The sequence below is a fragment of the Trematosphaeria pertusa genome (genome assembly GCF_010094035.1).
Source record: "Trematosphaeria pertusa strain CBS 122368 unplaced genomic scaffold BU26scaffold_8, whole genome shotgun sequence".
Lineage (NCBI taxonomy): Eukaryota > Fungi > Ascomycota > Dothideomycetes > Pleosporales > Trematosphaeriaceae > Trematosphaeria > Trematosphaeria pertusa.
In genome coordinates this window covers 1,040,457-1,058,192 of record NW_022987219.1, presented here as the reverse complement: position 1 = coordinate 1,058,192, position 17,736 = coordinate 1,040,457, and the positions used below count along the sequence as shown (strand labels likewise).

The 17,736-nt window shown below is 55.4% G+C and overlaps 9 protein-coding genes across 9 annotated transcripts; 5 read left to right on the top strand and 4 right to left on the bottom strand.

Annotated features, from left to right (window-relative positions):
• Window positions 1-316: 316 nt before the first annotated feature.
• Window positions 317-601, top strand: BU26DRAFT_328657 (uncharacterized protein). Its single transcript, XM_033822153.1, has one exon. It carries the CDS (start codon window positions 360-362, stop codon window positions 540-542), a length of 183 nt encoding a protein of 60 aa, XP_033683185.1. The 5' UTR covers window positions 317-359; the 3' UTR covers window positions 543-601.
• On the bottom strand, window positions 602-2,332 carry BU26DRAFT_328708 (cytochrome P450). The gene is made up of 5 exons (XM_033822155.1): window positions 2,217-2,332; window positions 2,043-2,168; window positions 1,837-1,989; window positions 1,143-1,784; window positions 602-1,094 (listed from the first exon to the last, which is right to left on the bottom strand). The coding sequence occupies exons 2-5, from the start codon at window positions 2,137-2,139 to the stop codon at window positions 661-663; spliced, it is 1,326 nt and encodes a 441-aa protein (XP_033683184.1). The 5' UTR covers window positions 2,140-2,168; window positions 2,217-2,332; the 3' UTR covers window positions 602-660.
• A 375-nt stretch (window positions 2,333-2,707) lies between these two features.
• Window positions 2,708-3,649, bottom strand: BU26DRAFT_328681 (uncharacterized protein). Its single transcript, XM_033822154.1, has one exon. The coding sequence runs from the start codon at window positions 3,469-3,471 to the stop codon at window positions 2,830-2,832; it is 642 nt and encodes a 213-aa protein (XP_033683183.1). The 5' UTR covers window positions 3,472-3,649; the 3' UTR covers window positions 2,708-2,829.
• An 838-nt stretch (window positions 3,650-4,487) lies between these two features.
• On the top strand, window positions 4,488-7,270 carry BU26DRAFT_428436 (uncharacterized protein; the record flags this gene model as incomplete). The annotated part of the gene is made up of 5 exons (XM_033823787.1): window positions 4,488-4,616; window positions 4,672-4,792; window positions 5,028-5,173; window positions 5,231-6,235; window positions 6,515-7,270. The coding sequence occupies 5 exons, from the start codon at window positions 4,488-4,490 to the stop codon at window positions 7,268-7,270; spliced, it is 2,157 nt and encodes a 718-aa protein (XP_033683182.1).
• An 820-nt stretch (window positions 7,271-8,090) lies between these two features.
• BU26DRAFT_531573 (uncharacterized protein) lies at window positions 8,091-8,784 on the top strand (the record flags this gene model as incomplete). The annotated part of the gene is made up of 2 exons (XM_033831038.1): window positions 8,091-8,570; window positions 8,629-8,784. 2 exons carry the CDS (start codon window positions 8,091-8,093, stop codon window positions 8,782-8,784), a joined length of 636 nt encoding a protein of 211 aa, XP_033683181.1.
• Window positions 8,785-8,813: 29 nt separating this feature from the next.
• BU26DRAFT_531572 (uncharacterized protein) lies at window positions 8,814-9,656 on the bottom strand (the record flags this gene model as incomplete). Its single annotated transcript, XM_033831037.1, has 1 exon — window positions 8,814-9,656. One exon carries the CDS (start codon window positions 9,654-9,656, stop codon window positions 8,814-8,816), a length of 843 nt encoding a protein of 280 aa, XP_033683180.1.
• Window positions 9,657-10,811: 1,155 nt separating this feature from the next.
• BU26DRAFT_605688 (iron reductase domain protein) lies at window positions 10,812-12,865 on the top strand (the record flags this gene model as incomplete). The annotated part of the gene is made up of 4 exons (XM_033835610.1): window positions 10,812-10,860; window positions 10,925-11,186; window positions 11,258-11,558; window positions 12,377-12,865. 4 exons carry the CDS (start codon window positions 10,812-10,814, stop codon window positions 12,863-12,865), a joined length of 1,101 nt encoding a protein of 366 aa, XP_033683179.1.
• A 435-nt stretch (window positions 12,866-13,300) lies between these two features.
• On the bottom strand, window positions 13,301-13,918 carry BU26DRAFT_429037 (uncharacterized protein; the record flags this gene model as incomplete). The annotated part of the gene is made up of 2 exons (XM_033823816.1): window positions 13,301-13,516; window positions 13,568-13,918. The coding sequence occupies 2 exons, from the start codon at window positions 13,916-13,918 to the stop codon at window positions 13,301-13,303; spliced, it is 567 nt and encodes a 188-aa protein (XP_033683178.1).
• A 1,014-nt stretch (window positions 13,919-14,932) lies between these two features.
• On the top strand, window positions 14,933-16,383 carry BU26DRAFT_519908 (mitochondrial metalloendopeptidase OMA1). The gene is made up of 6 exons (XM_033829175.1): window positions 14,933-15,231; window positions 15,293-15,540; window positions 15,594-15,701; window positions 15,750-15,879; window positions 15,947-16,172; window positions 16,226-16,383. The coding sequence occupies exons 1-6, from the start codon at window positions 15,136-15,138 to the stop codon at window positions 16,267-16,269; spliced, it is 852 nt and encodes a 283-aa protein (XP_033683177.1). The 5' UTR covers window positions 14,933-15,135; the 3' UTR covers window positions 16,270-16,383.
• Window positions 16,384-17,736: the final 1,353 nt, after the last annotated feature.

Here is a 17,736-nt window from a genome sequence, read left to right as displayed (position 1 = left end):
GTTATCGTTTGCGCTTTGAGCGATGAATTGACGGACGCTGCACGGCAGTCAGCTGGCCTGCCATCCTGCCATAACGCGGGGTATGCTCTTGCCCTTCCATCTCCAGCGCAGCCGACATCGGATGAAACGAGGGTGCTCCATTTCCGCATGTGCTCCCGCGTCTGGCCCTTCTAAGCGCCGCGAGACGAAGCCCTGCGCTCCGGGAGGAAGGGACCTAGCTCCCGCCCACCGATCTGGTACGTACCAGAAGCAATGTGAGCTTCGAGAAACCAATGCACCAGCCTCCCGGCCTCTGCGCCATACTGCCGGCCACTCTCTCGAAACTCAAGGAAGCGTGTGACGAACTTGCGTTAGCTTTGATGCCACGACAGCGCTTCATGAGACCGAGGCCCCTGCACTCACCATCTGCATGGACTGCGTTCTCGATTAGCCACCATGTGCAATCTACCTTGACCATTCTGCTATTCGCCCAGCAGCCGCAACCGCCGAAGCCGCTCGGACGGACCCCTGTGCGCACATCCATCCACAGACCATCGTGTTGATCAATGCCACGACATATTGGCTCATTCGCGTGCGTGCAAGTCATTCCAAAGAGACGTCATTACTAAAAGCTATTACGTTCTCCACCATTGCCAATGACAGTGCTCCAGCCAAACGCCCTCACGACCTTCCGCACTTCTCACAAGGCGCTCTTCGCTTCCTCATCAGCAGCCTCGCTCTCGGATCCGGAAACACATTCTCATCCGCGTAAAAGTTCCTCGGTCTCGTCTTACCCTCGGGATATTTAAACTCAAATTCGTTCAAGATGCGCACGATTACCATCTTGATTTCGCCCACAGCAAAGAAGCGTCCAGGGCATGCCTGCTTGCCGTAGCCAAAGTGCAGGTTCTCTTTTTCCGTCTGGCCGGCTTGGTGTTTGTTGAGCTCGCCCGTCTCGTGACGCTTGCGGTAAGCGCGCATAGGGTCAAAGGTTGAAGGCGAGGGCATACTATCACTAAGGATGTCGGCGTTTGCGCAGGCGATGCGAGTCCCGGCGGGGATATGCGTGCCATCTTTCAAGTTTAGGGGGACGACGGCCAAGCGTTGTGGCGCCACTGCTAATGTTAAGCCTGGTGGCTGAGAGGAGGCAAGGGAAGACCTACGAAGAATAGGCGGATTGACTCGTTGACTCTCCAAGAAGAAGCTGTCCATCTTCTCCAGCCGAGGCAGCCACTGCTTGGCACCTATATCCTCCCTCTCTCCCAATCTGCCCAAGTCCGTTTCCACCTCGGCGATTTCTTCCCGAAGTACCGGGAACCATTCCGGGTGCGCACAAAGATCAAACAGCAAGTTCGCGACACCCATCGATGTGGTATGGATACTCGCAAGCGTGAGGATGGACTGCCGGGTCGCCATCTCGTCGAGTCTGTTCTCCTTCTCATTACCGTTATCCATCATCCAATTGAGCAGAGTGTCGTCCTCTTCCACCCCCGGTCCGGTTTCGCCAGCGGCCTTTCGTCTTAGACACTCCCGGTGTTTCTCCATCAGCGGGCCGATGATCTTCCGTGCCTTAGCCAGGTTGCGAGCAATGGTCCAACGCGGCGGCAGGAGTGGCCCAATGATAGAGTGTAGGAACGGCGGGAACATGCGCAACAGGAATGCGCAAGTGAAGAGGTCAATGCTGAAATCGATGGAGAGCTTGAGCCATTCAGGGTCGCGGCAGGCAGGGTAGCCCATGAAGATTTTGGCGGACATGCGCGCTACGCACATACGCATCATTTGCTGAATGTCGACCTCTATCCACTCTTCCGAAGTCGTCAGTACACTGGGAGAAGAACGAGGGGCGGGTGTGGATACCATCGGGTTGCGGTATATCCTGAGCCCACCCGTAGTCCAGCTCGGTCTTCGCGATATCGAGATACTTCGGCAGTTCTGCGGTGAGCTTATTTTGCAGCACGCGGAAGTGCAGATTCGACTCGATCATCACAGTAGTGTAGGTCCATTTGTGGACTAGGTTCTGAAAGATGTTAGGAAGGTGCAATGATACCCATGTGCCCACTTACCGCAACCTGTGCCTTTACGCCGCTGAGTTTGGTCGGAGGGTACAAGCGCAGCTCGTTCAAGTACTTGTTCGGTAGGACGGTAATATCGGTATCCCATCGTCGGACCACGAACGGAGTGTCCCTGTACTGTTCGAGCGTAAGTCTTAGTCCGTTTAGAAGTGAACTGATTCGCACCTTCTGATATCCGCTGGTGATGATGTTACGCGCGCTGATGATGTATCTGGCTTGGACGAGGAAAGTAGGCTCGAGCCACGATCTATAACCATGGTATACGGCGTTTGTGACGCCAGGACGCCTCTTGATCACGGGCCCGAGTGCCCAGGCGACACAGACAGCGAAGATGAGAAGCTGAGCGTATGAAAGAGAAGCGAGGAAAGAAGTGACAGTATCTTTGATGGGTATCAACTGCCCATAGAGCCCCTCCGGTTTGGAAAGATGGACACTGGAATGGTTCAGGTGCAGACTACGGCCAAAGCTGGGGAAATGAGACAGGATGGAGGCATTGAGAGCGCTGCTCTTTGGCAGGAAACTAAACGTTTCCATGGTGGACAAGTGATGCTAGAGAGATTGACAACTTCCGCGCGACCGTTTTTTTTTGCAGCAGGAGGTGAGCGGGTGATGATTACCCCGCTATATGGTGGCGTTACTCGAGCTCGGTCTGCTTGCGAGCTCGATGGTACGGATGGATAAGACGCTGTGAGCCGTAAGGCACTTCTTACATCTTGTGATAGCGATCCATGAGTCAATTTGTCGCGTTTCCGCCCACGGGCAGCATGCATGGCGCAGTTTAAAGGCATATCGGTCCAGCGGCTAACATCAGTCCATTGGAATCGTCATCAAGGGAGGGCCGCAGGTGGGTCCATGTGCCGGTTCGGGTAACGCTTGGCTTCGGCCGTGGAGCGTAGTTTGCATACTGATGCATTGCGGATCCCGGTAGGCGCCTAAGCGCATAATACGTCGTCGACGTGGCACGCATGGGCGGTTGCGGTCCACTGAGCATGCTTTCCGCGAAGGATGGGAAGCTTAGCGCAGCATTGGCAGCATGGCCGCTGCTCGCCATCTCAGCCAAACGGTCCATTGATTGCGGATAAGAGGCAGGTGTATTAAGAGAAGAGGTGACGGATGAGAAGAAGAATCGAGCAACCCAAGGACCGTGACTTCCCGTGGGCCAATCATACTTCAGAGAGTTCTGGCTTCCAGACCAAGCACATTTACGGCGACCGCAGTCGGTGGTACTAGCCTGACGAGCACACCAACCTTCACGGCTGGTGACCAAAACTGGGACTGGACGGCGATCTTTCCCATGGCTCCTAGATGCATGCAGGCTCGTCCATATCTCCGCACGGCGCATGCTCCATTCAAGGCATTCGTGCTGTACTGATGCGGGCAAGCTCAGCATATCAGAGATGGTAGTTATACGACGTGGCATACGGGGCCCACCAGGTTTACTGGGATCGTTCGCTCGGCGGGTGGCTAGACCAATGATGATTGCTCGGAGCCGTGGATGCTATACGCGATGCGCAGGACCGGCAGTGGGTCATGATGCGAGAGCTCTCAGCAGTGTGATAGCTTCGAATGTTTCGTGTAGTAAGACTGTGACCCTGCTCGGTTGTTGGACGTGGACCGGAAGGATCGATAAAGGCCAACTTACTGGGGGCTTGTCGGTGCCTTTCTCGCGCGGTTACTCTTAGTCTATCAGACCCCAGCGTTGGGAAGACGTCTGTCCCCGTCCGATCAACTTTATTCTTTCGCATAACGCTGCGGCGGGAAGTCGTCTTTGGGAAGATGTACCAAACCATTACCGAAGAAGCATGGGGCTTGGTCCACTCGATCGCTACTCAATGCACAGCGCCGTGTGGCCTCGGGACGATGTCGCCGGCGCCCTACGACACAGCATGGGTAGCCATGACTGAGAAGAAAGGAAGGGATGGGAAGCCCAGCCCATTGTTTCCAGAAGCTTACGACTACCTCAAGAAGACGCAATCCGACGACGGCTCATGGGCTGCTGAGACGTCCGACGCCGATGGCATCATTAATACGCTTGCGGCTCTCTTAGCATTGAAGAGGCAGGAGCGACAGCTCGAGGCCGCACGAGCGGACAATGAACAAAGATGTCGAGCAGCTGAAGCGGCTCTGCGCCGAATGCTAGATCGATGGGACCTGGACGCCACAGATCGAGTTGGGATGGAAGTGCTGGTCCCCAATCTCTTGAGGTTGCTCGAGGCGGAAGGAATCGCCTTCGACTTTCCGTCCCGGAAACCGTTGATGGCGCTGAATGCGGCTAAGTTGGCGCGGCTAGGACCAGTCCTGACCAGTCCGGTCCAGACCACACTCATTCACACCCTAGAGGCCTTCGTTGGAATGTTGGACTTTGACAAAATAAAGCAACACAAGATGCCCAATGGGTCCATGTTGGCGTCGCCATCATCCACGGCGGCATACCTTATGAACGCAAGCGAGTGGGACGACGAGGCCGAAGCCTATCTCAGGATGGTGTGCGAGCAGCAGTCTTCGTCCGGCTACAATGGCGGATTCCCTTCAGCGTTTCCCAGCACGATTTTTGAAATCTCCTGGGTGAGTGCAAGGCAGAGCTAGACTAGTCTCTAGGCATTGACGCTGATGTGCATAGGTGCTGGATACCATCTTGGAGTCCGGGTTTGACAAGGACGAATTCCTGCTCGCGGACATCCGCAAGCTGACTGTGCTTCTCGAAGCCAACCTGAAGCAAGAGAAGGGGATCGTAGGATGGGGTAAGCAGCGGAATATGGGTGCGAGATCCGAGGATTGACCAGTTACAGCGCCTTCGTGCCTGCCGGACGCTGATGATACGGCCAAGGCGATCTCCGCGCTTCGATTGCTCGGTTGGAATAAGGAAGTCGAGCCGATGCTGAAGGCATTTGAAGCCGACTCATCCTTTATGTAAGCATATCTTCCACCTCATTCCGTGTACTCCAATGTGCTGACGTGGTAGCACTTATCGTGGAGAGCGAAACGCGTCCAGCAGCGCAAATTGCAATGTCCTTTCATGCCTTCTTAAGACGACACAGCCTGCTAGATACACTAAGCAGATCGTGAAATGCGCTAGCTTCCTGAGCAAGAGCTGGATGCGCAACAACGGTCCCGATAAGTGGGTAAGTATCCGATCGTCCTGTCCAAAGACCCGAAGCATGTTGTCTAACGGTGAACAGCATACCTCGGTCCAATATCCCATGATGTTGACCGCGCAAGCATTCATGCTCCTACTGAAGCGTTGGGCGAAGAACGAGCTCGACACGGACGCGGTCCCTTCGAAGCTGATCCGCCAAGACGTCCCACGGACGCTATTGGATATACTTGGGCGGACAATGAGATCGCAAGAGGCTGATGGTTCATGGGAGTCGAAGAGAGAAGTGACTGCCTATGCTGTTCTTACTCTTGCACCACTGCTGAGCTTGCCGTGGATCGACTTCTTGAAACCAGAAGGCATAGCTTGCATGTACCAGGGCAAGGCATACCTCGAGAATAATCGGCATCGTTGGCGGGACGCGGAGAGAATCTGGATCGAGAAGACCGTGTACGGCTCGCCCAATCTCTCACAGGCATATTGCTTGGCGGCGTCGAAGGTCGTCGTTCCAACCTCGTTCATGTCGGCGAAGATCTCAGACATCTTTCCTGCCCAACTGTCAAAGAAGATGGCCAAGATGTCCGGTTGCTTCTCGCGGGTGGAGCCCTTCTCTCGAGCGCCGAAGTGGAAGCTGCAGCTGTCGCTCCTCCAAAGCACCAATTACGCTGCCGCCTTGAAAGCTTGCCGCCTCAACATCTTCCCGTCTCTCGAGAAGGCTTGCGACGAGAAGTACCAGGAGTATATCCCGTTTACGTGGGTCGGGTGTAGGGACTTCTTGTCAACCAGGATCCCCGCAGAGACTCTGTGGGAGATGATGTTGAACACCATGTACAATTCCCAGGTCGACGCCTACATGGAAAAGGTGGTGTGGGAGCAATATCGGGACAGGCTTCCCGAGCTGAAGGCCTTCATTCGCTCTCTGTGTTCCGGAAACCCGGAGAAACGCAAGAGAAGGGATGAAGGCGAGGTAAGGGGAACACCAAAGAAGGTGTTGGGACCAAACGGTGTCTCAGACTCGCAGCCAAACGGCGCAAGCAATGGCGAAGCCAACGGTCACACCGACAGCGCCTTGGATGGAACAACGGACGGCGTCTCTGGGAACGGGGCGAACGGAACCGAGGAAGGGACTGCCCCGGCGGTCAAAGCTGCCAATGGGTTATCGAACGGTCGCGGCCATAAGCGAGTTGATAGCGTTCTGAGCGACGAGCAGCACGGAATGCCCAATGGCTCACATAAGTCGACCATGAAGTGCGCCAATGGGGAAGTCAATGGCGAGGGCGGGCTGGGCGGGGCCGCACCGTCTAGCAACGGAGTAAACGGCTTCAAGAGGCCCTCCGTCCCAGCTAAAGTAGTCTCAGCGGAGCGGAAGAATGGCGCCACCCAAGCTCCGGTGGAGAAGGGAAACAGTGTTGAGGAAGTACTCACGAGATTTGTTAACTTCGCCCTCCAACATCCCAAAGTTCAGCAAAGCCCAACACCACTGCGAGCATGGCTAGCGCACGAGCTGCAAACATTCCTCCTCGCCCATATCACGTACATGGAGGACTGCGGGACGCTGTCGGACTCATCTGCTACATCAAAAGGCTCATTGACGTGGGGGAAGCCACGGACGACATTCTTCAACTGGGTCCGTACAACGTCGGCAGATCATACTAGCTGTCCCTACTCGTGGGTGTTCTTCCTCTGCTTGATCGGCGAGAGCAGTCAACCGGTCATGAGGAATCTGCATCAACGGTACGCTCTTGAGGATGGTTGCCGCCATCTGGCAACAATGTGTCGTCAGTACAATGACTTCGGCTCGGTTGTCCGCGACCAGGAGGGAAAGACGCTCAACAGCGTCAACTTCCCAGAGTTCGCAGCCAACGAAGCCGGGGAGGCCGTTGGGATACGGGAGCTGAGCGAGAGGAGAAAGAGAGACCTGTTGACGGTTGCTGAGTATGAGCGGCGTTGCCTGGAGCGGGTGCTGGGAGAGCTGGAACTAAGCTTGGATCCGGGAGTGATGGAGAAGGTGAGGCTCTTTGTCCAAGTGACGGACGTCTACGGGCAGATATACGTGGCGAGAGACATTGGCATACGCCGGGCGGAGGACAGCAAAGCAGCACGTGCGAAGGTCTGCATGGCTTAAGCCGACGTCGGGCAAGGATTGGGAATGGTGGCGGCGTTGGTCTCTTGCGCACTCGTAATTTTCCCTTGATGGCTCTGGTTTGATAGGCAGGTGCTGGATTCGTTAGGCATAGATTGATATGTGATATGCAAGTCGCCGGATTGTACTGAAGGAGATGTATGTGCGTGCGGGCGGGAGGAAGGAAGAGGGAGGGGACAGAAGTGGGCCTTGAGTGGTGTTGAGCCGACGTGGACATGTCGAAGTGGTCGGGTGACAGGTTTAACGGTGCCAAATGACCCAGGAGAGAGGTCGCAGCGTCGATAGGGCTGCAAAGACGGGGCGTATGGGGTCTGCGGGCATGCAGCATGGGGGGAGGGGGCGACGAACGAATGAGAAATGACGGCGCCCCACCTAGATCCATCTCGGGGTTCGAAAGGAGCATTCTCTGCTGCAAGTAAGGCATACATAGCCGTGTTGTCCATGCCCTAGCTCACGATAGCCGGCACTTGAGGTCCTGTTGGTGAGGATGATGACGGTGACGGTGATGAGATGGTGGGCTGGATACCTAGGTAGTTTTTCGCGTCATGTGATACGTATCTGCGGCAATACCTTGCCCTGGGTATATGAGAAAGGCGTGAAGAGACGCTCCATGTGGCGATACTTGTCGATGAGGGTTGCGGTGGTGGTGGAAGTGTAGGGCAGCCTCTAGTCGGAAGGTGCGATGTTCCAGCTTCGGGCCGAATCCCCGCGACGAGCATTCTGAGACGGAGCGCAGCACTTCCACGCCCAAGCATAAGCAACTCTCCTCCACCTCAACAGTCGAGCATATTCCATCGCCAGCATGCCGCTGCCGCCCATCGTCTCGTCGTGCGTCCTCTCGCTCGCCATTGGCTGCGCCTCCAACGTCATCGCCCAGAAGCTCAAGGCGTACAGCAATGACGCGCCCTTCGTCTTCGACGGCCCGCTCTTCGTCCACTTCGCCATCCTGGCCGTCATCACCACGCCGGTAAACTACTGCTGGCAGAATTGGCTCGAGCGCACCTTCCCCGGCTGGAAGATGGTCAAGCAGAAGCGCGCCGCGTCGGCCTCGAGCCTGGACGACGAGGAGAAGCAGGAGAAGCAGGCCTTTCTGAACGACGACGGCGAGGACAAGAAGGCGATTGAGGACGAAGTCAGGGTCCGCGACTGGTGGAACATCTTCAGGAAGTGGTTCACCGACTGCATCACCCTGGGCGCGTTGCTCAACACCTTCATGTTCCTGGCGCTGATGGGGCTTATGGAGGGCAAGAAGACGGCGCAGATAGCCGACGACGTCAAGAATGTGGGTCTACCGCCCTTATGAACTGATGGATTTGCAGTCAACAGCTGACCATGGCCAGGAAATGTGGACCATCATCTGGGACTCGTACAAAGTGTGGCCCGTTGCCAACTTCTTCAGCACCACCTACTGCCCCGTCGAGCGCCGCATCGTCTTCCTCAGCTTCTGCGGCCTGCTGTGGAACATCTACCTGACCCTCGTCGCCGCCAGGCTGTAACACGACCCGACCTCTACCTAGGTACTGTGCTATGCCTCCTTGCGCCCGCTCTTCCACGCCTCCAGGATCGCGCCCCAGTACATTCCCTCGTCTTCCCGAACGTGCCCCGCATGCGCGCTCTTGTCGAACCTGACCTTCGCCACATGCCACCCGTTCGCCATCGCACGGTCTGCATGCTCCTCGACCTCCTCGGCGCCCACCATTTCGTCGGCTCGACTGTACAAATAAACCCGCGGTGTCCGTACGTCAAAGATGGCGCCGTCATTGAGCTGCCGGCACATGACAACCATCTTGTTCTCCCTCGCCGTCAAGCTCTCGAAGAGGAATACCATTGCGAGAAGCATATGCACAAAGGCAGAGCCAATCAGCCCCCACAGCCTCGTGCGCGGCAAAGACGCGCTGATGGCGGCGTGGCTCCGCTTCCAGCCTCCCTTTCCAGGCGACGAGTCTAGAATCTGCGCGCGCATAGGCAACAGCGAACCATCGAGCTTCCGCCACGCCTTTGCAAACTCGGTCACTTGGTTGCCGCCGCCGTTGGAGAAGCTGTGCACCAGCACCTCCCCACCCGCTTTGCTATGTTCTTGCACCGTTTCAATAGCTGGCCGTAGGAGCTTTTCGTATCTTGCTTCCCTGCGAAACATGTCTGGCGTGTGGCATCGTATCAGCACGATCCTTGCCGTGGGGAAGAACCTCCGGTACGCAACTGTGTATTTCGCGATGTGCTTCGCTGCTGCCGCGTTCCAGGAGAAGAGGAGGATGAGGGGTTCCTTGGATGTGTATGACCCCGGCGTGCTGAGGTACGTATTGTGGCCAATCTTGTGGAAATCAGAGAGCGGCTTCGCAACCACGGCCGGTGTAATTGCCGTCGCCATTGCCGCGCTTTCGGTCCGTCGACGCAAGCCAGAGCTATTTTTCTCGTGAGGATTCGTTCGAGCACACCACCGACGTAGCGCAATGCTATTCTGTACAACGTCGCATTGTGCGGCCAAATGCAGGATCACACTTTCCCTTGGCATTCACCCACAACCGAGGCACGGTGCTGATTGGCTCTCCGTGCTTACTTATTGCCGGCTCGGACCAAACACGGTTCGAAATTTGTATGCCCAAAGCTAAGCTACATTCAAGCCGAACCTCATTATTGATCTCATCGTCCGAGTTAAGAGTCACAAGCGGTATCAACTTAGTGAGATAGTGAGAGCGTCTAATCGGTACGATCGCAAGACATCCCCACCGCACTCCGTCGACCGGTTCCACTGCTCCTCGCCTCGACGAATGGAGGACGATGAAGTTGCGCAGGTAGATTTTGACCCAAGATATGCAATGTCAATGCAGGTTAGGTTGAAGAACCATTCCCCCCTCTTGAAGAGAAATTCTTCAAAGACTTTGAGGCAAATGCAGCTCCCCTGTAGATTCCTCTCAGGATCCTTAGACCACCACTACGGTAGCGGAATCGTCCATGGACTTCCCCGACATTTTCTACGCTTCATCACCCCCTTTTCCTGTTCCACACCTAGTGCAGGCCCTTCTCCTGTTCAGCGAGGGCAAAGTGTGGCCATTGTTCCCACCCGCTTCTCAACGATTCACGTTCTCGATCGCTGCACCAGGTAAGCAGTCTGCAGCTCCCCAAGTGAATGGTCTCTAGGACTGTTCCCACCCGCAATAGCCCTCGGTTCCTGAGACTTGATGGCTCACAATGCAAACCCCACTTATACGGAGTTGTGCTTTATTAGCGTTCATTTACCTCCACATGTCGAACGTCCAATGGCAAATTAGCCGATTCACGTAACGCACTTCCGTTCTGTCTAGGTTCCCGAAACGTGCTTTACGCTCACTATAGCTTACCCGGCGTCTACTTTATGACCACTTTCATTATGGTGTGGGGCCCCGTTGTATAACTGTCGACGTCAGTGATCAGTCGTCAGAGATCGACTTAGAAAAGAGCGTCGATTCGCCGATTCCTTCAAAAGCGGAAAGACCTACCATTGATCTACCTAAGTTTCTCTAGATATCGCCCGTATCACTCCATAATGCGGCTGAGTCAAGCTATCACTGCCGCCATCAGCCTGTGCAGCACGGGTGCGTACTCTGCATCATCTTCAATACTTTACAACGACAAGCACTGAAACTAACCGAGATACAGCATCTGCCCAAACTGGGCAGTCTACCAAGTACTACGATGCCACCACCGGTATAACCTACTCGTCAGTCACTCTGCCTAACGGCGTCACATATCGCGTTGCGCTGCCCGTCAACTCGCCCACCTCCGATGCGATTGTGCAGATCGTCGCCCCCAGCAAGTTCGGATGGTGCGGTATCGCCTGGGGCGGCCAGATGACCAACAACCCGCTCACAGTAGCATGGCCGAGCGGCCAGAGTGCAATCGTCAGTAGTAGAATAGCCTTGTACGTTCCAGCCTGCCCTCTGCCCTATCCTGCATCTCCACTATATACATCACACGCTAATATTTCAACAGCAGCCACAATGCCATCCCGCCGGCCTACACCGGGGCCACATACACCTACCTGAAGCCCACAAGGACCGCCAGTGAACAATGGACCGTTACGGCGCGCCGCCAGGGCTGCACGCGCTGGAGCAGCAGCACGGGCGGCGATTATAATCTAGACACGAAGAGCCAGACCACGTTTGCGTATGCGTGCTCGGGAACGGCGCCGACGTCGCCGAGTAGTAATTCGAGTACGTTCATGCAGCATGATCAGAATGGGATTTGGACGCATGATTTGGATATGGCGAGGAATGCGAGCTTCACACAGTGGGTCAGTGGAGCGGCGGTTGCAAATGATGAATTCGTAGAGACGAGGTGGAACGCGTAGAGGCGTCTCGGGCGCGGAGGGGAGCGGAGGGTGATGGTGGGGTGTTGCTTTGCCTTCTATGTTGTGCTGATTTCTCGAGAGGCGACCCGCTCCTGGGAGTATGCGCAATTCCTTGATTGTTCAAGTCTACAGCACCGTTTCACAAGCATTTCTTATCCTGTACAGCTCCTAGATGAGACGGACCGCCCCCTTGTTCTCGGCGCTCGGCATTATCGTACACCTAGAGACCAAATTTTGAACCCCCGCTTCGCTATCACAGCCACTGGAGAACTGGACTCTGCCTACGCATTTTCGTTATCCAACACCGTCGCGACGCGAACGATGGTCGGCGACGCGCCGTAACAAACATCCCAAGTTTCACCTCAAGTATGATCTCCGTTATAGAGGACATTCCAAACATCTTTTTGTATTTCGCAAGCGTTGTCTGATAAATACGAGATTAGGCATGGCTTCAACGCGACATATCCCAGCTCGTGTTCGGCTTCGTATTGTTGCCTGAGGTGAGGTAGGCTCCGTTATCACTTCTCGGTCTCCTCTAAATAAAAGGCTCCCGACAAGTAGACTCTCTTTTGCTCCGTCTCAATACTATTCTTCCACTGTTAGGACTGTTCTTTTCCTTAGCCTGAAGGCCTTCTGCACACGGTCGGTCCACTGCGGTCGGCGATTCAGCCAATTCACGCCTACGCTATACCCACGTAAACTTCCGGAAGCAATGCACCATTGAGGATCCCCATCCCCCCTTTAAATACCATGTCTGCAAGTGCGGCACCGCGCTAGACCCAGAGCGCTCCGAGTTTGGCGTCGGCGAGAAATGGGATGAAGGCAATGTCGGCGCGGTGCCGGCTTGCGCCTCTCCTCTCGCGGATTACACAAAGGTCAAGGAGAACGAGAGACTGCACTTGAACGTGATACGAGTGCCGAAGGCAGTTTATTGCGAAGCAAAGGAGGTCTTGTTCCGGGACGATATCCTTGCGTTCGAGGGGAGCGCGGGGTTCAAGGCGTTTCTGCTGAGCGGCCCGCGGGCGTTGGGAAGAGCGGAGAGGCTGACCAAGCTGGCGATTGCGATTGCGCCCAAGGGGAACGAGGCGCATTTCTGGAACTACGCTTTGCGCGAGCTGTATCTCCCCGGCGGTAGTGTGGCGGCGCCGGTGCCGCACTTCCCCGCGCTCAGGATGCTGCAGCTATACCTCGGGTCCGGCTCTCTCCAGTTCAACGAGTGGGAGAAGTGGAGCGATGGTTTTTGGATATGAGGGTTTATGTATCTTGCTCGCGAGGGCTTGGAGAAAGTCGGCGTGGTGAGCAGCGGATACATGTTGCGCTGGCTGCCCAACCCGCGGTCTGATGGGAGTATTGCACCGCAGTTTATGACTCCAAGTGCAGAGGAGCAGGGGGGAGTATGAGGATGCTGTGCGAGGGAGATTAGTGAGGGAGTGGATGGGAGGGGATCAGGATGATGTTCAGTTGATACGGGCAACGTATGAGCAGAAAACGAAGGGGCTTGCGTTCCATGACTGGGGCTATTGAGCTCTGCTTCCTCCGTCCACTAGAAGTTGCTGCACATGTGTTCAGCTAGTAAGTTGGATGAGATAGTGCAGAATATGGATATTACTCTTTTGGAGATGCTCTATGTACAGGTCCCCGGAAAATGCAACGCTAACTGATCCCACCGCCGCTCAACAGGGCATCTAGCACTTCCTCCAGACAAGACCCCAGCTGGCCTGCTTGAAGTCATAGGTCCCGCTGGCGCCCTGCACGACCGGTCGGAAGTTGACGTTTAGTATGCCGGGGTTTCCGTCCGCGCCGGTGCATTTCGACCAAGTGAGGTCGTTCGTGCTCGACTTGATGGTGACGGCGTCCTTGATGGCCGGGCCGGTGCAAGGAATGGAAGCCTTCAAGGTGCTCTGCAACGTTGTTAGTAATGACTTGTCTACTCTGCACAGACAAGAGCTCACAGTATCGGCAGCGTGGTCACTCCAAAACGTCTGCGTAATCGTATCCAACTGCGAGCTAGGCGCCAACGCGACATTGCCCTGGTATTCCACCTCCTTGACTGCAGCTTGCCATCCCTGGGATGCGCCGGTGGACTGGATGTGGATTTCGCAGTTGTCTGTGTTGTCGCCGCGGAGCTGGCCGAAAGTGAAAGTAGCGCTATCACCCAGGACACCACTTGTGCTCTTCACGGAGCCAGAGTTGTTGGGGCAGCCTGAGCCAGAAAACTTCAACGATGTGATCTTGGGAGGCACTTCTGGTGCAGCAAGGACGAGTGCGGGAGCGGCCGCGGCAAAGATGAGGAGAGAACGCATGGTGAGAGTATTCTTATCGGAAGGTAACCAGGATATCTCAATAGTATAAATATTGCAAAGTGGATTTCGTGCTTTGGAGTGGAGTTGTGAGTAGTAGTTCAATAAAGCGCTGTTGGTCGCGAGGGTCTTCTTTCTTATATACACAAGGATGTGGCGGGTAGCAAAGTCTAGACAGGTAGTAGATGGCCGTACGTAAAGTTCTAGTCTTGCCACCGTATACCGCTGTGACGTCTGCTAGTGCATTAATCAAACCAAGTTACGAAGTTTGGTCGAGAGCTTTTGCGTACCGCATTTAGCCATATTAATCCGCCAGCGACCCAGGTTCGATCAACGTTGGAAGTTCAACGGTGGCAGATGGTGCACCTAAAATTAGCTTCCCCACAATATACAAAATAAAAAGCTTTGCTATACCCGACAGTCGAGATTCTCGTGCACGGTAGACGAGGCGTCGTTTTGGCCGCTGGAGTGCTGGATGGGAATTGAGCGAACTTGAAATAGAAGCGCAACGTTCGTGTTCTTAATCTGCAACGGTGTCGCCGAGGTTTTGAATTTGAGCTTCTCATCTCCTGGCCTTTTCGTGCTGTTGCGGTCGGATGGCAGCCCCGTGGCGAAATGATTCGAATGTCACCTTAGCCCAACGTGTGTTTAGGCCGCACCACCATTGCAGTCCAACGACTTCTGTTCTATCCCTTCTTCGACACAATGAGCCTTGCAGCCATTAGATGTCGAAAGTCCATCATTCTTGACAAGCTCTAATGAGGAGGAGACTCCCGAAGATGTCAGGAAGGCGCGGAAGGCAAGATATCGAGCAGCTGCGTTGTTATACGTGCTCGCTGTCTCTTCTCTATGTGCCGTCGATGAAGGGCGAGTTGTGAAGCGGGTGGACGAGCGTCTGGAGTGCGGTGTGATTGCGTCCGAGCGGGCAAATGAGCTGTAGTGGAGAGGAAACCGGCACCGTGACGGCGACTGCAAGCGAGTCACGATGGGCTTGGCTTGGCATGCCCGCGGACATTCCAAGGTTGGTCATTGGCTCGAGCTCACCTCCCACGACAACGACAGCCATGTTCTCCTGCAGGACGGGGCTGCGTGCGCTTCGCACACCCAACGCGTTCGTCGGCCCGGTCAGAGCCCATGGCCACATCCGCGCATACCGGCAATACCGCTTCGGCGGCCAGCGCCCGCAGTACCAGCGCTTCCAGACGGCATCCAACTTCTTCATGAGATGGGCCGCGAAGCCGACATTCTACAGAGACGTCGGGCTGCTGAGCGTGGGTGCGGGCGGTGTCTATGTGTGGAACTTGGAGGAGGTACCGGTAGTTGCATCTCCCATCCAAATCGAGGGCTAGAGCGGCTCCTGACACGGTTCATCCCCAGGTCTCCGGACGCCGCCGCTTCAATATCATCTCCCCCGCATTCGAAGAATACATGGGCCAGATGTCAGTGGAGGAGGTGAAGCAGGAATACGGAGGCAAGTTTCTCCCGGACTGGGACCCGCGCGTGCGGCAGGTCAAAAAGGTCCTGGATAGACTGCTGCCATATGCCCAAGGCGCCGGGCTGCACAATCTAGACTGGGAGGTTTATGTGATAGACAGCCCGGAGCAGAATGCATTTGTCGCACCGGGGTGAGTGTGAATCCGGGAGACATGTGGATCGAGCAGGCACTGACATTTGGCAGCGGCAAGGTCTTCGTCTTCACCGGCATCCTTCCACTGTGTCGCAACGAGGACGGCATTGCCGCTGTTCTTGGGCATGAGATTGCACATATTGTTGCCCATCATACTGCGTATGTGTCCACGCCCCATACTAGGAACGACAAGCTAATCGGATCCAGTGAGAGGATGAGCCGAGCTCCCCTCATTCTGCTCGGCGCTATAGGGCTGATGTGGTTCGATCTCTCGCTTTACTCTAGCAAGATGCTCCTTGACCTGGTCCTATCTTATCCCTGTAGCAGAAAACAAGAGGTACTTCCTCTTCGCCTCGCGCACTACATACCCCTCATTCCGGTCATCAGCAACTAACACGCAACAGGCCGAAGCTGACTATATCGGACTACTAATGATGGCCGAAGGCTGCTACAAACCCGAAGCCGCCATGGAGTTCTGGTCAAGGATGGAGAAGCTCGGCCAACAAGGCCCTCCCCAAATCCTCTCCACCCATCCATCGAACCACAACCGGGAAGCGAAGATCCGAGAGTGGCTTCCGAAGGCACACGAGAAGGCCGAGGCATCGGATTGTCATGCCATGTCGGTATACTGTAAGTGCGCCAGTCCCGTACCGGACGTTGCGGTGGGACTAATGGGATGCTAGCGGACCAGTTTTCTTCCGCATTCGGGGGATTCCGGCGATGGTAGAATGGGAGGGACTTGTATCGTTTATCAACAGCTGTACTCATGTGTAGACGTTAGAGGTCGCGGCGCCTCCGAGGTATTCCTCTGTACGAATCAATGACGAGTTATGACTTGTGGTACGCAGTACAACCTGTGCATCGTATCCACCAGCCACACCTCTCGTTCGCTCACCTCCCCGCCACACCCCAATTGGCCGTTTGCCTTTCAACCGGGCGCGACCCGAGGGTGATTTCTGCATCGTACCTGCAGGAACACATGATTTCACAGAACCTTGAAGAGAAGTAGGATGTTCCCTGCTATCATGGTTGTCGCGATGTGCTTCCTGCAACATATATACAGAAACGCAGAGCGAAGACACCCGGCTCGCATTCGGATTGCATTCGAGTAGTGGCTATTTTTACCTCCTCTGGGGCCTCCACTTGTATGTACGAGAACCTCTAAGCGTCGCCATACCCTGTTGCACCGGCGCGGGATAGAGGCTCAGGGAGAAGGGATAGCTGTTTGAAAGCGTGGAAAAGCGTTTGAAAGCACGAGATAAGGCGAGGCGAGGTGGCACGAAAAGAACGCCCCAAACGGCGCCTTTCCTCCAGACTGGACCGGCGGCGTGTCACCGGAACCTTCGCTTGCGCACCCTCTGCCCAAGTCATTCACGATCGCCCGAGAGACGGCGAAAGCGGCTGGCCAAGGCGTTCCAGTTTCTTTTTCCTCTTTTGGAAGGGCAAACGGCAACGGCAGTTGTTTGCGGGGACGGCAATGGTGCGACAGAATTAGATGCCGGGTACATAGCGGGTTGTGATTCGACTAATTGTGAATATTTTTATTAAAGGGTAGGTCAGCGGTGGGAAAGGTGCTGCAAAGAAACCTTGTCTGAGGCACGACTCGTGTTTGATGGGAAGCATGGTGGACCTGGGATGCCGAGCCGTTGTCTGACTGTCTGGCGGGCGGGACCGGTTCCTGCTTCCCCATGAAGCTTTCCCGAAGAGGGCGATGACATCCGCGCCGATCGAATCTTGACAGCGTGGCTGGGTGTCGTGTCGGGTGCGTCCGTGTGAGACGGCGAGATTGATAGATCGTCGGGTTGCTTTCTGTTATGAACAAGGTGTGCAGAGTATGAAGGCGGAAAGAGTGGGATGGTTGCCGCGAGCGGAAAAGCAAAGGGCATGCGTTTAGTCTGGCGTAGGTGCGCGGTCCTTGGGTCTTGGGAAGAAAGAGCAGACGGCATATGCAAGGTACAGCAGCGTTGGGTCTCAAGACGGTGGTACGAGCAGCACGCTCATCAGCGGAGATGATAGCCGTCAAACGCGTGTGCAGAATTACCTGAAGAGTCTGCACGCCCCACTCAACGTCTCCACTGCGCAACCGCTCTGGGAGTCTTGAGTACATATGCAGCGTTTCGCGTGGAGAGCGCTGGTCGCTGGCGCGAAGTTTGCTTTTTTGCTGAAACTAGCACTCAACGGTAACGGGTTTCCA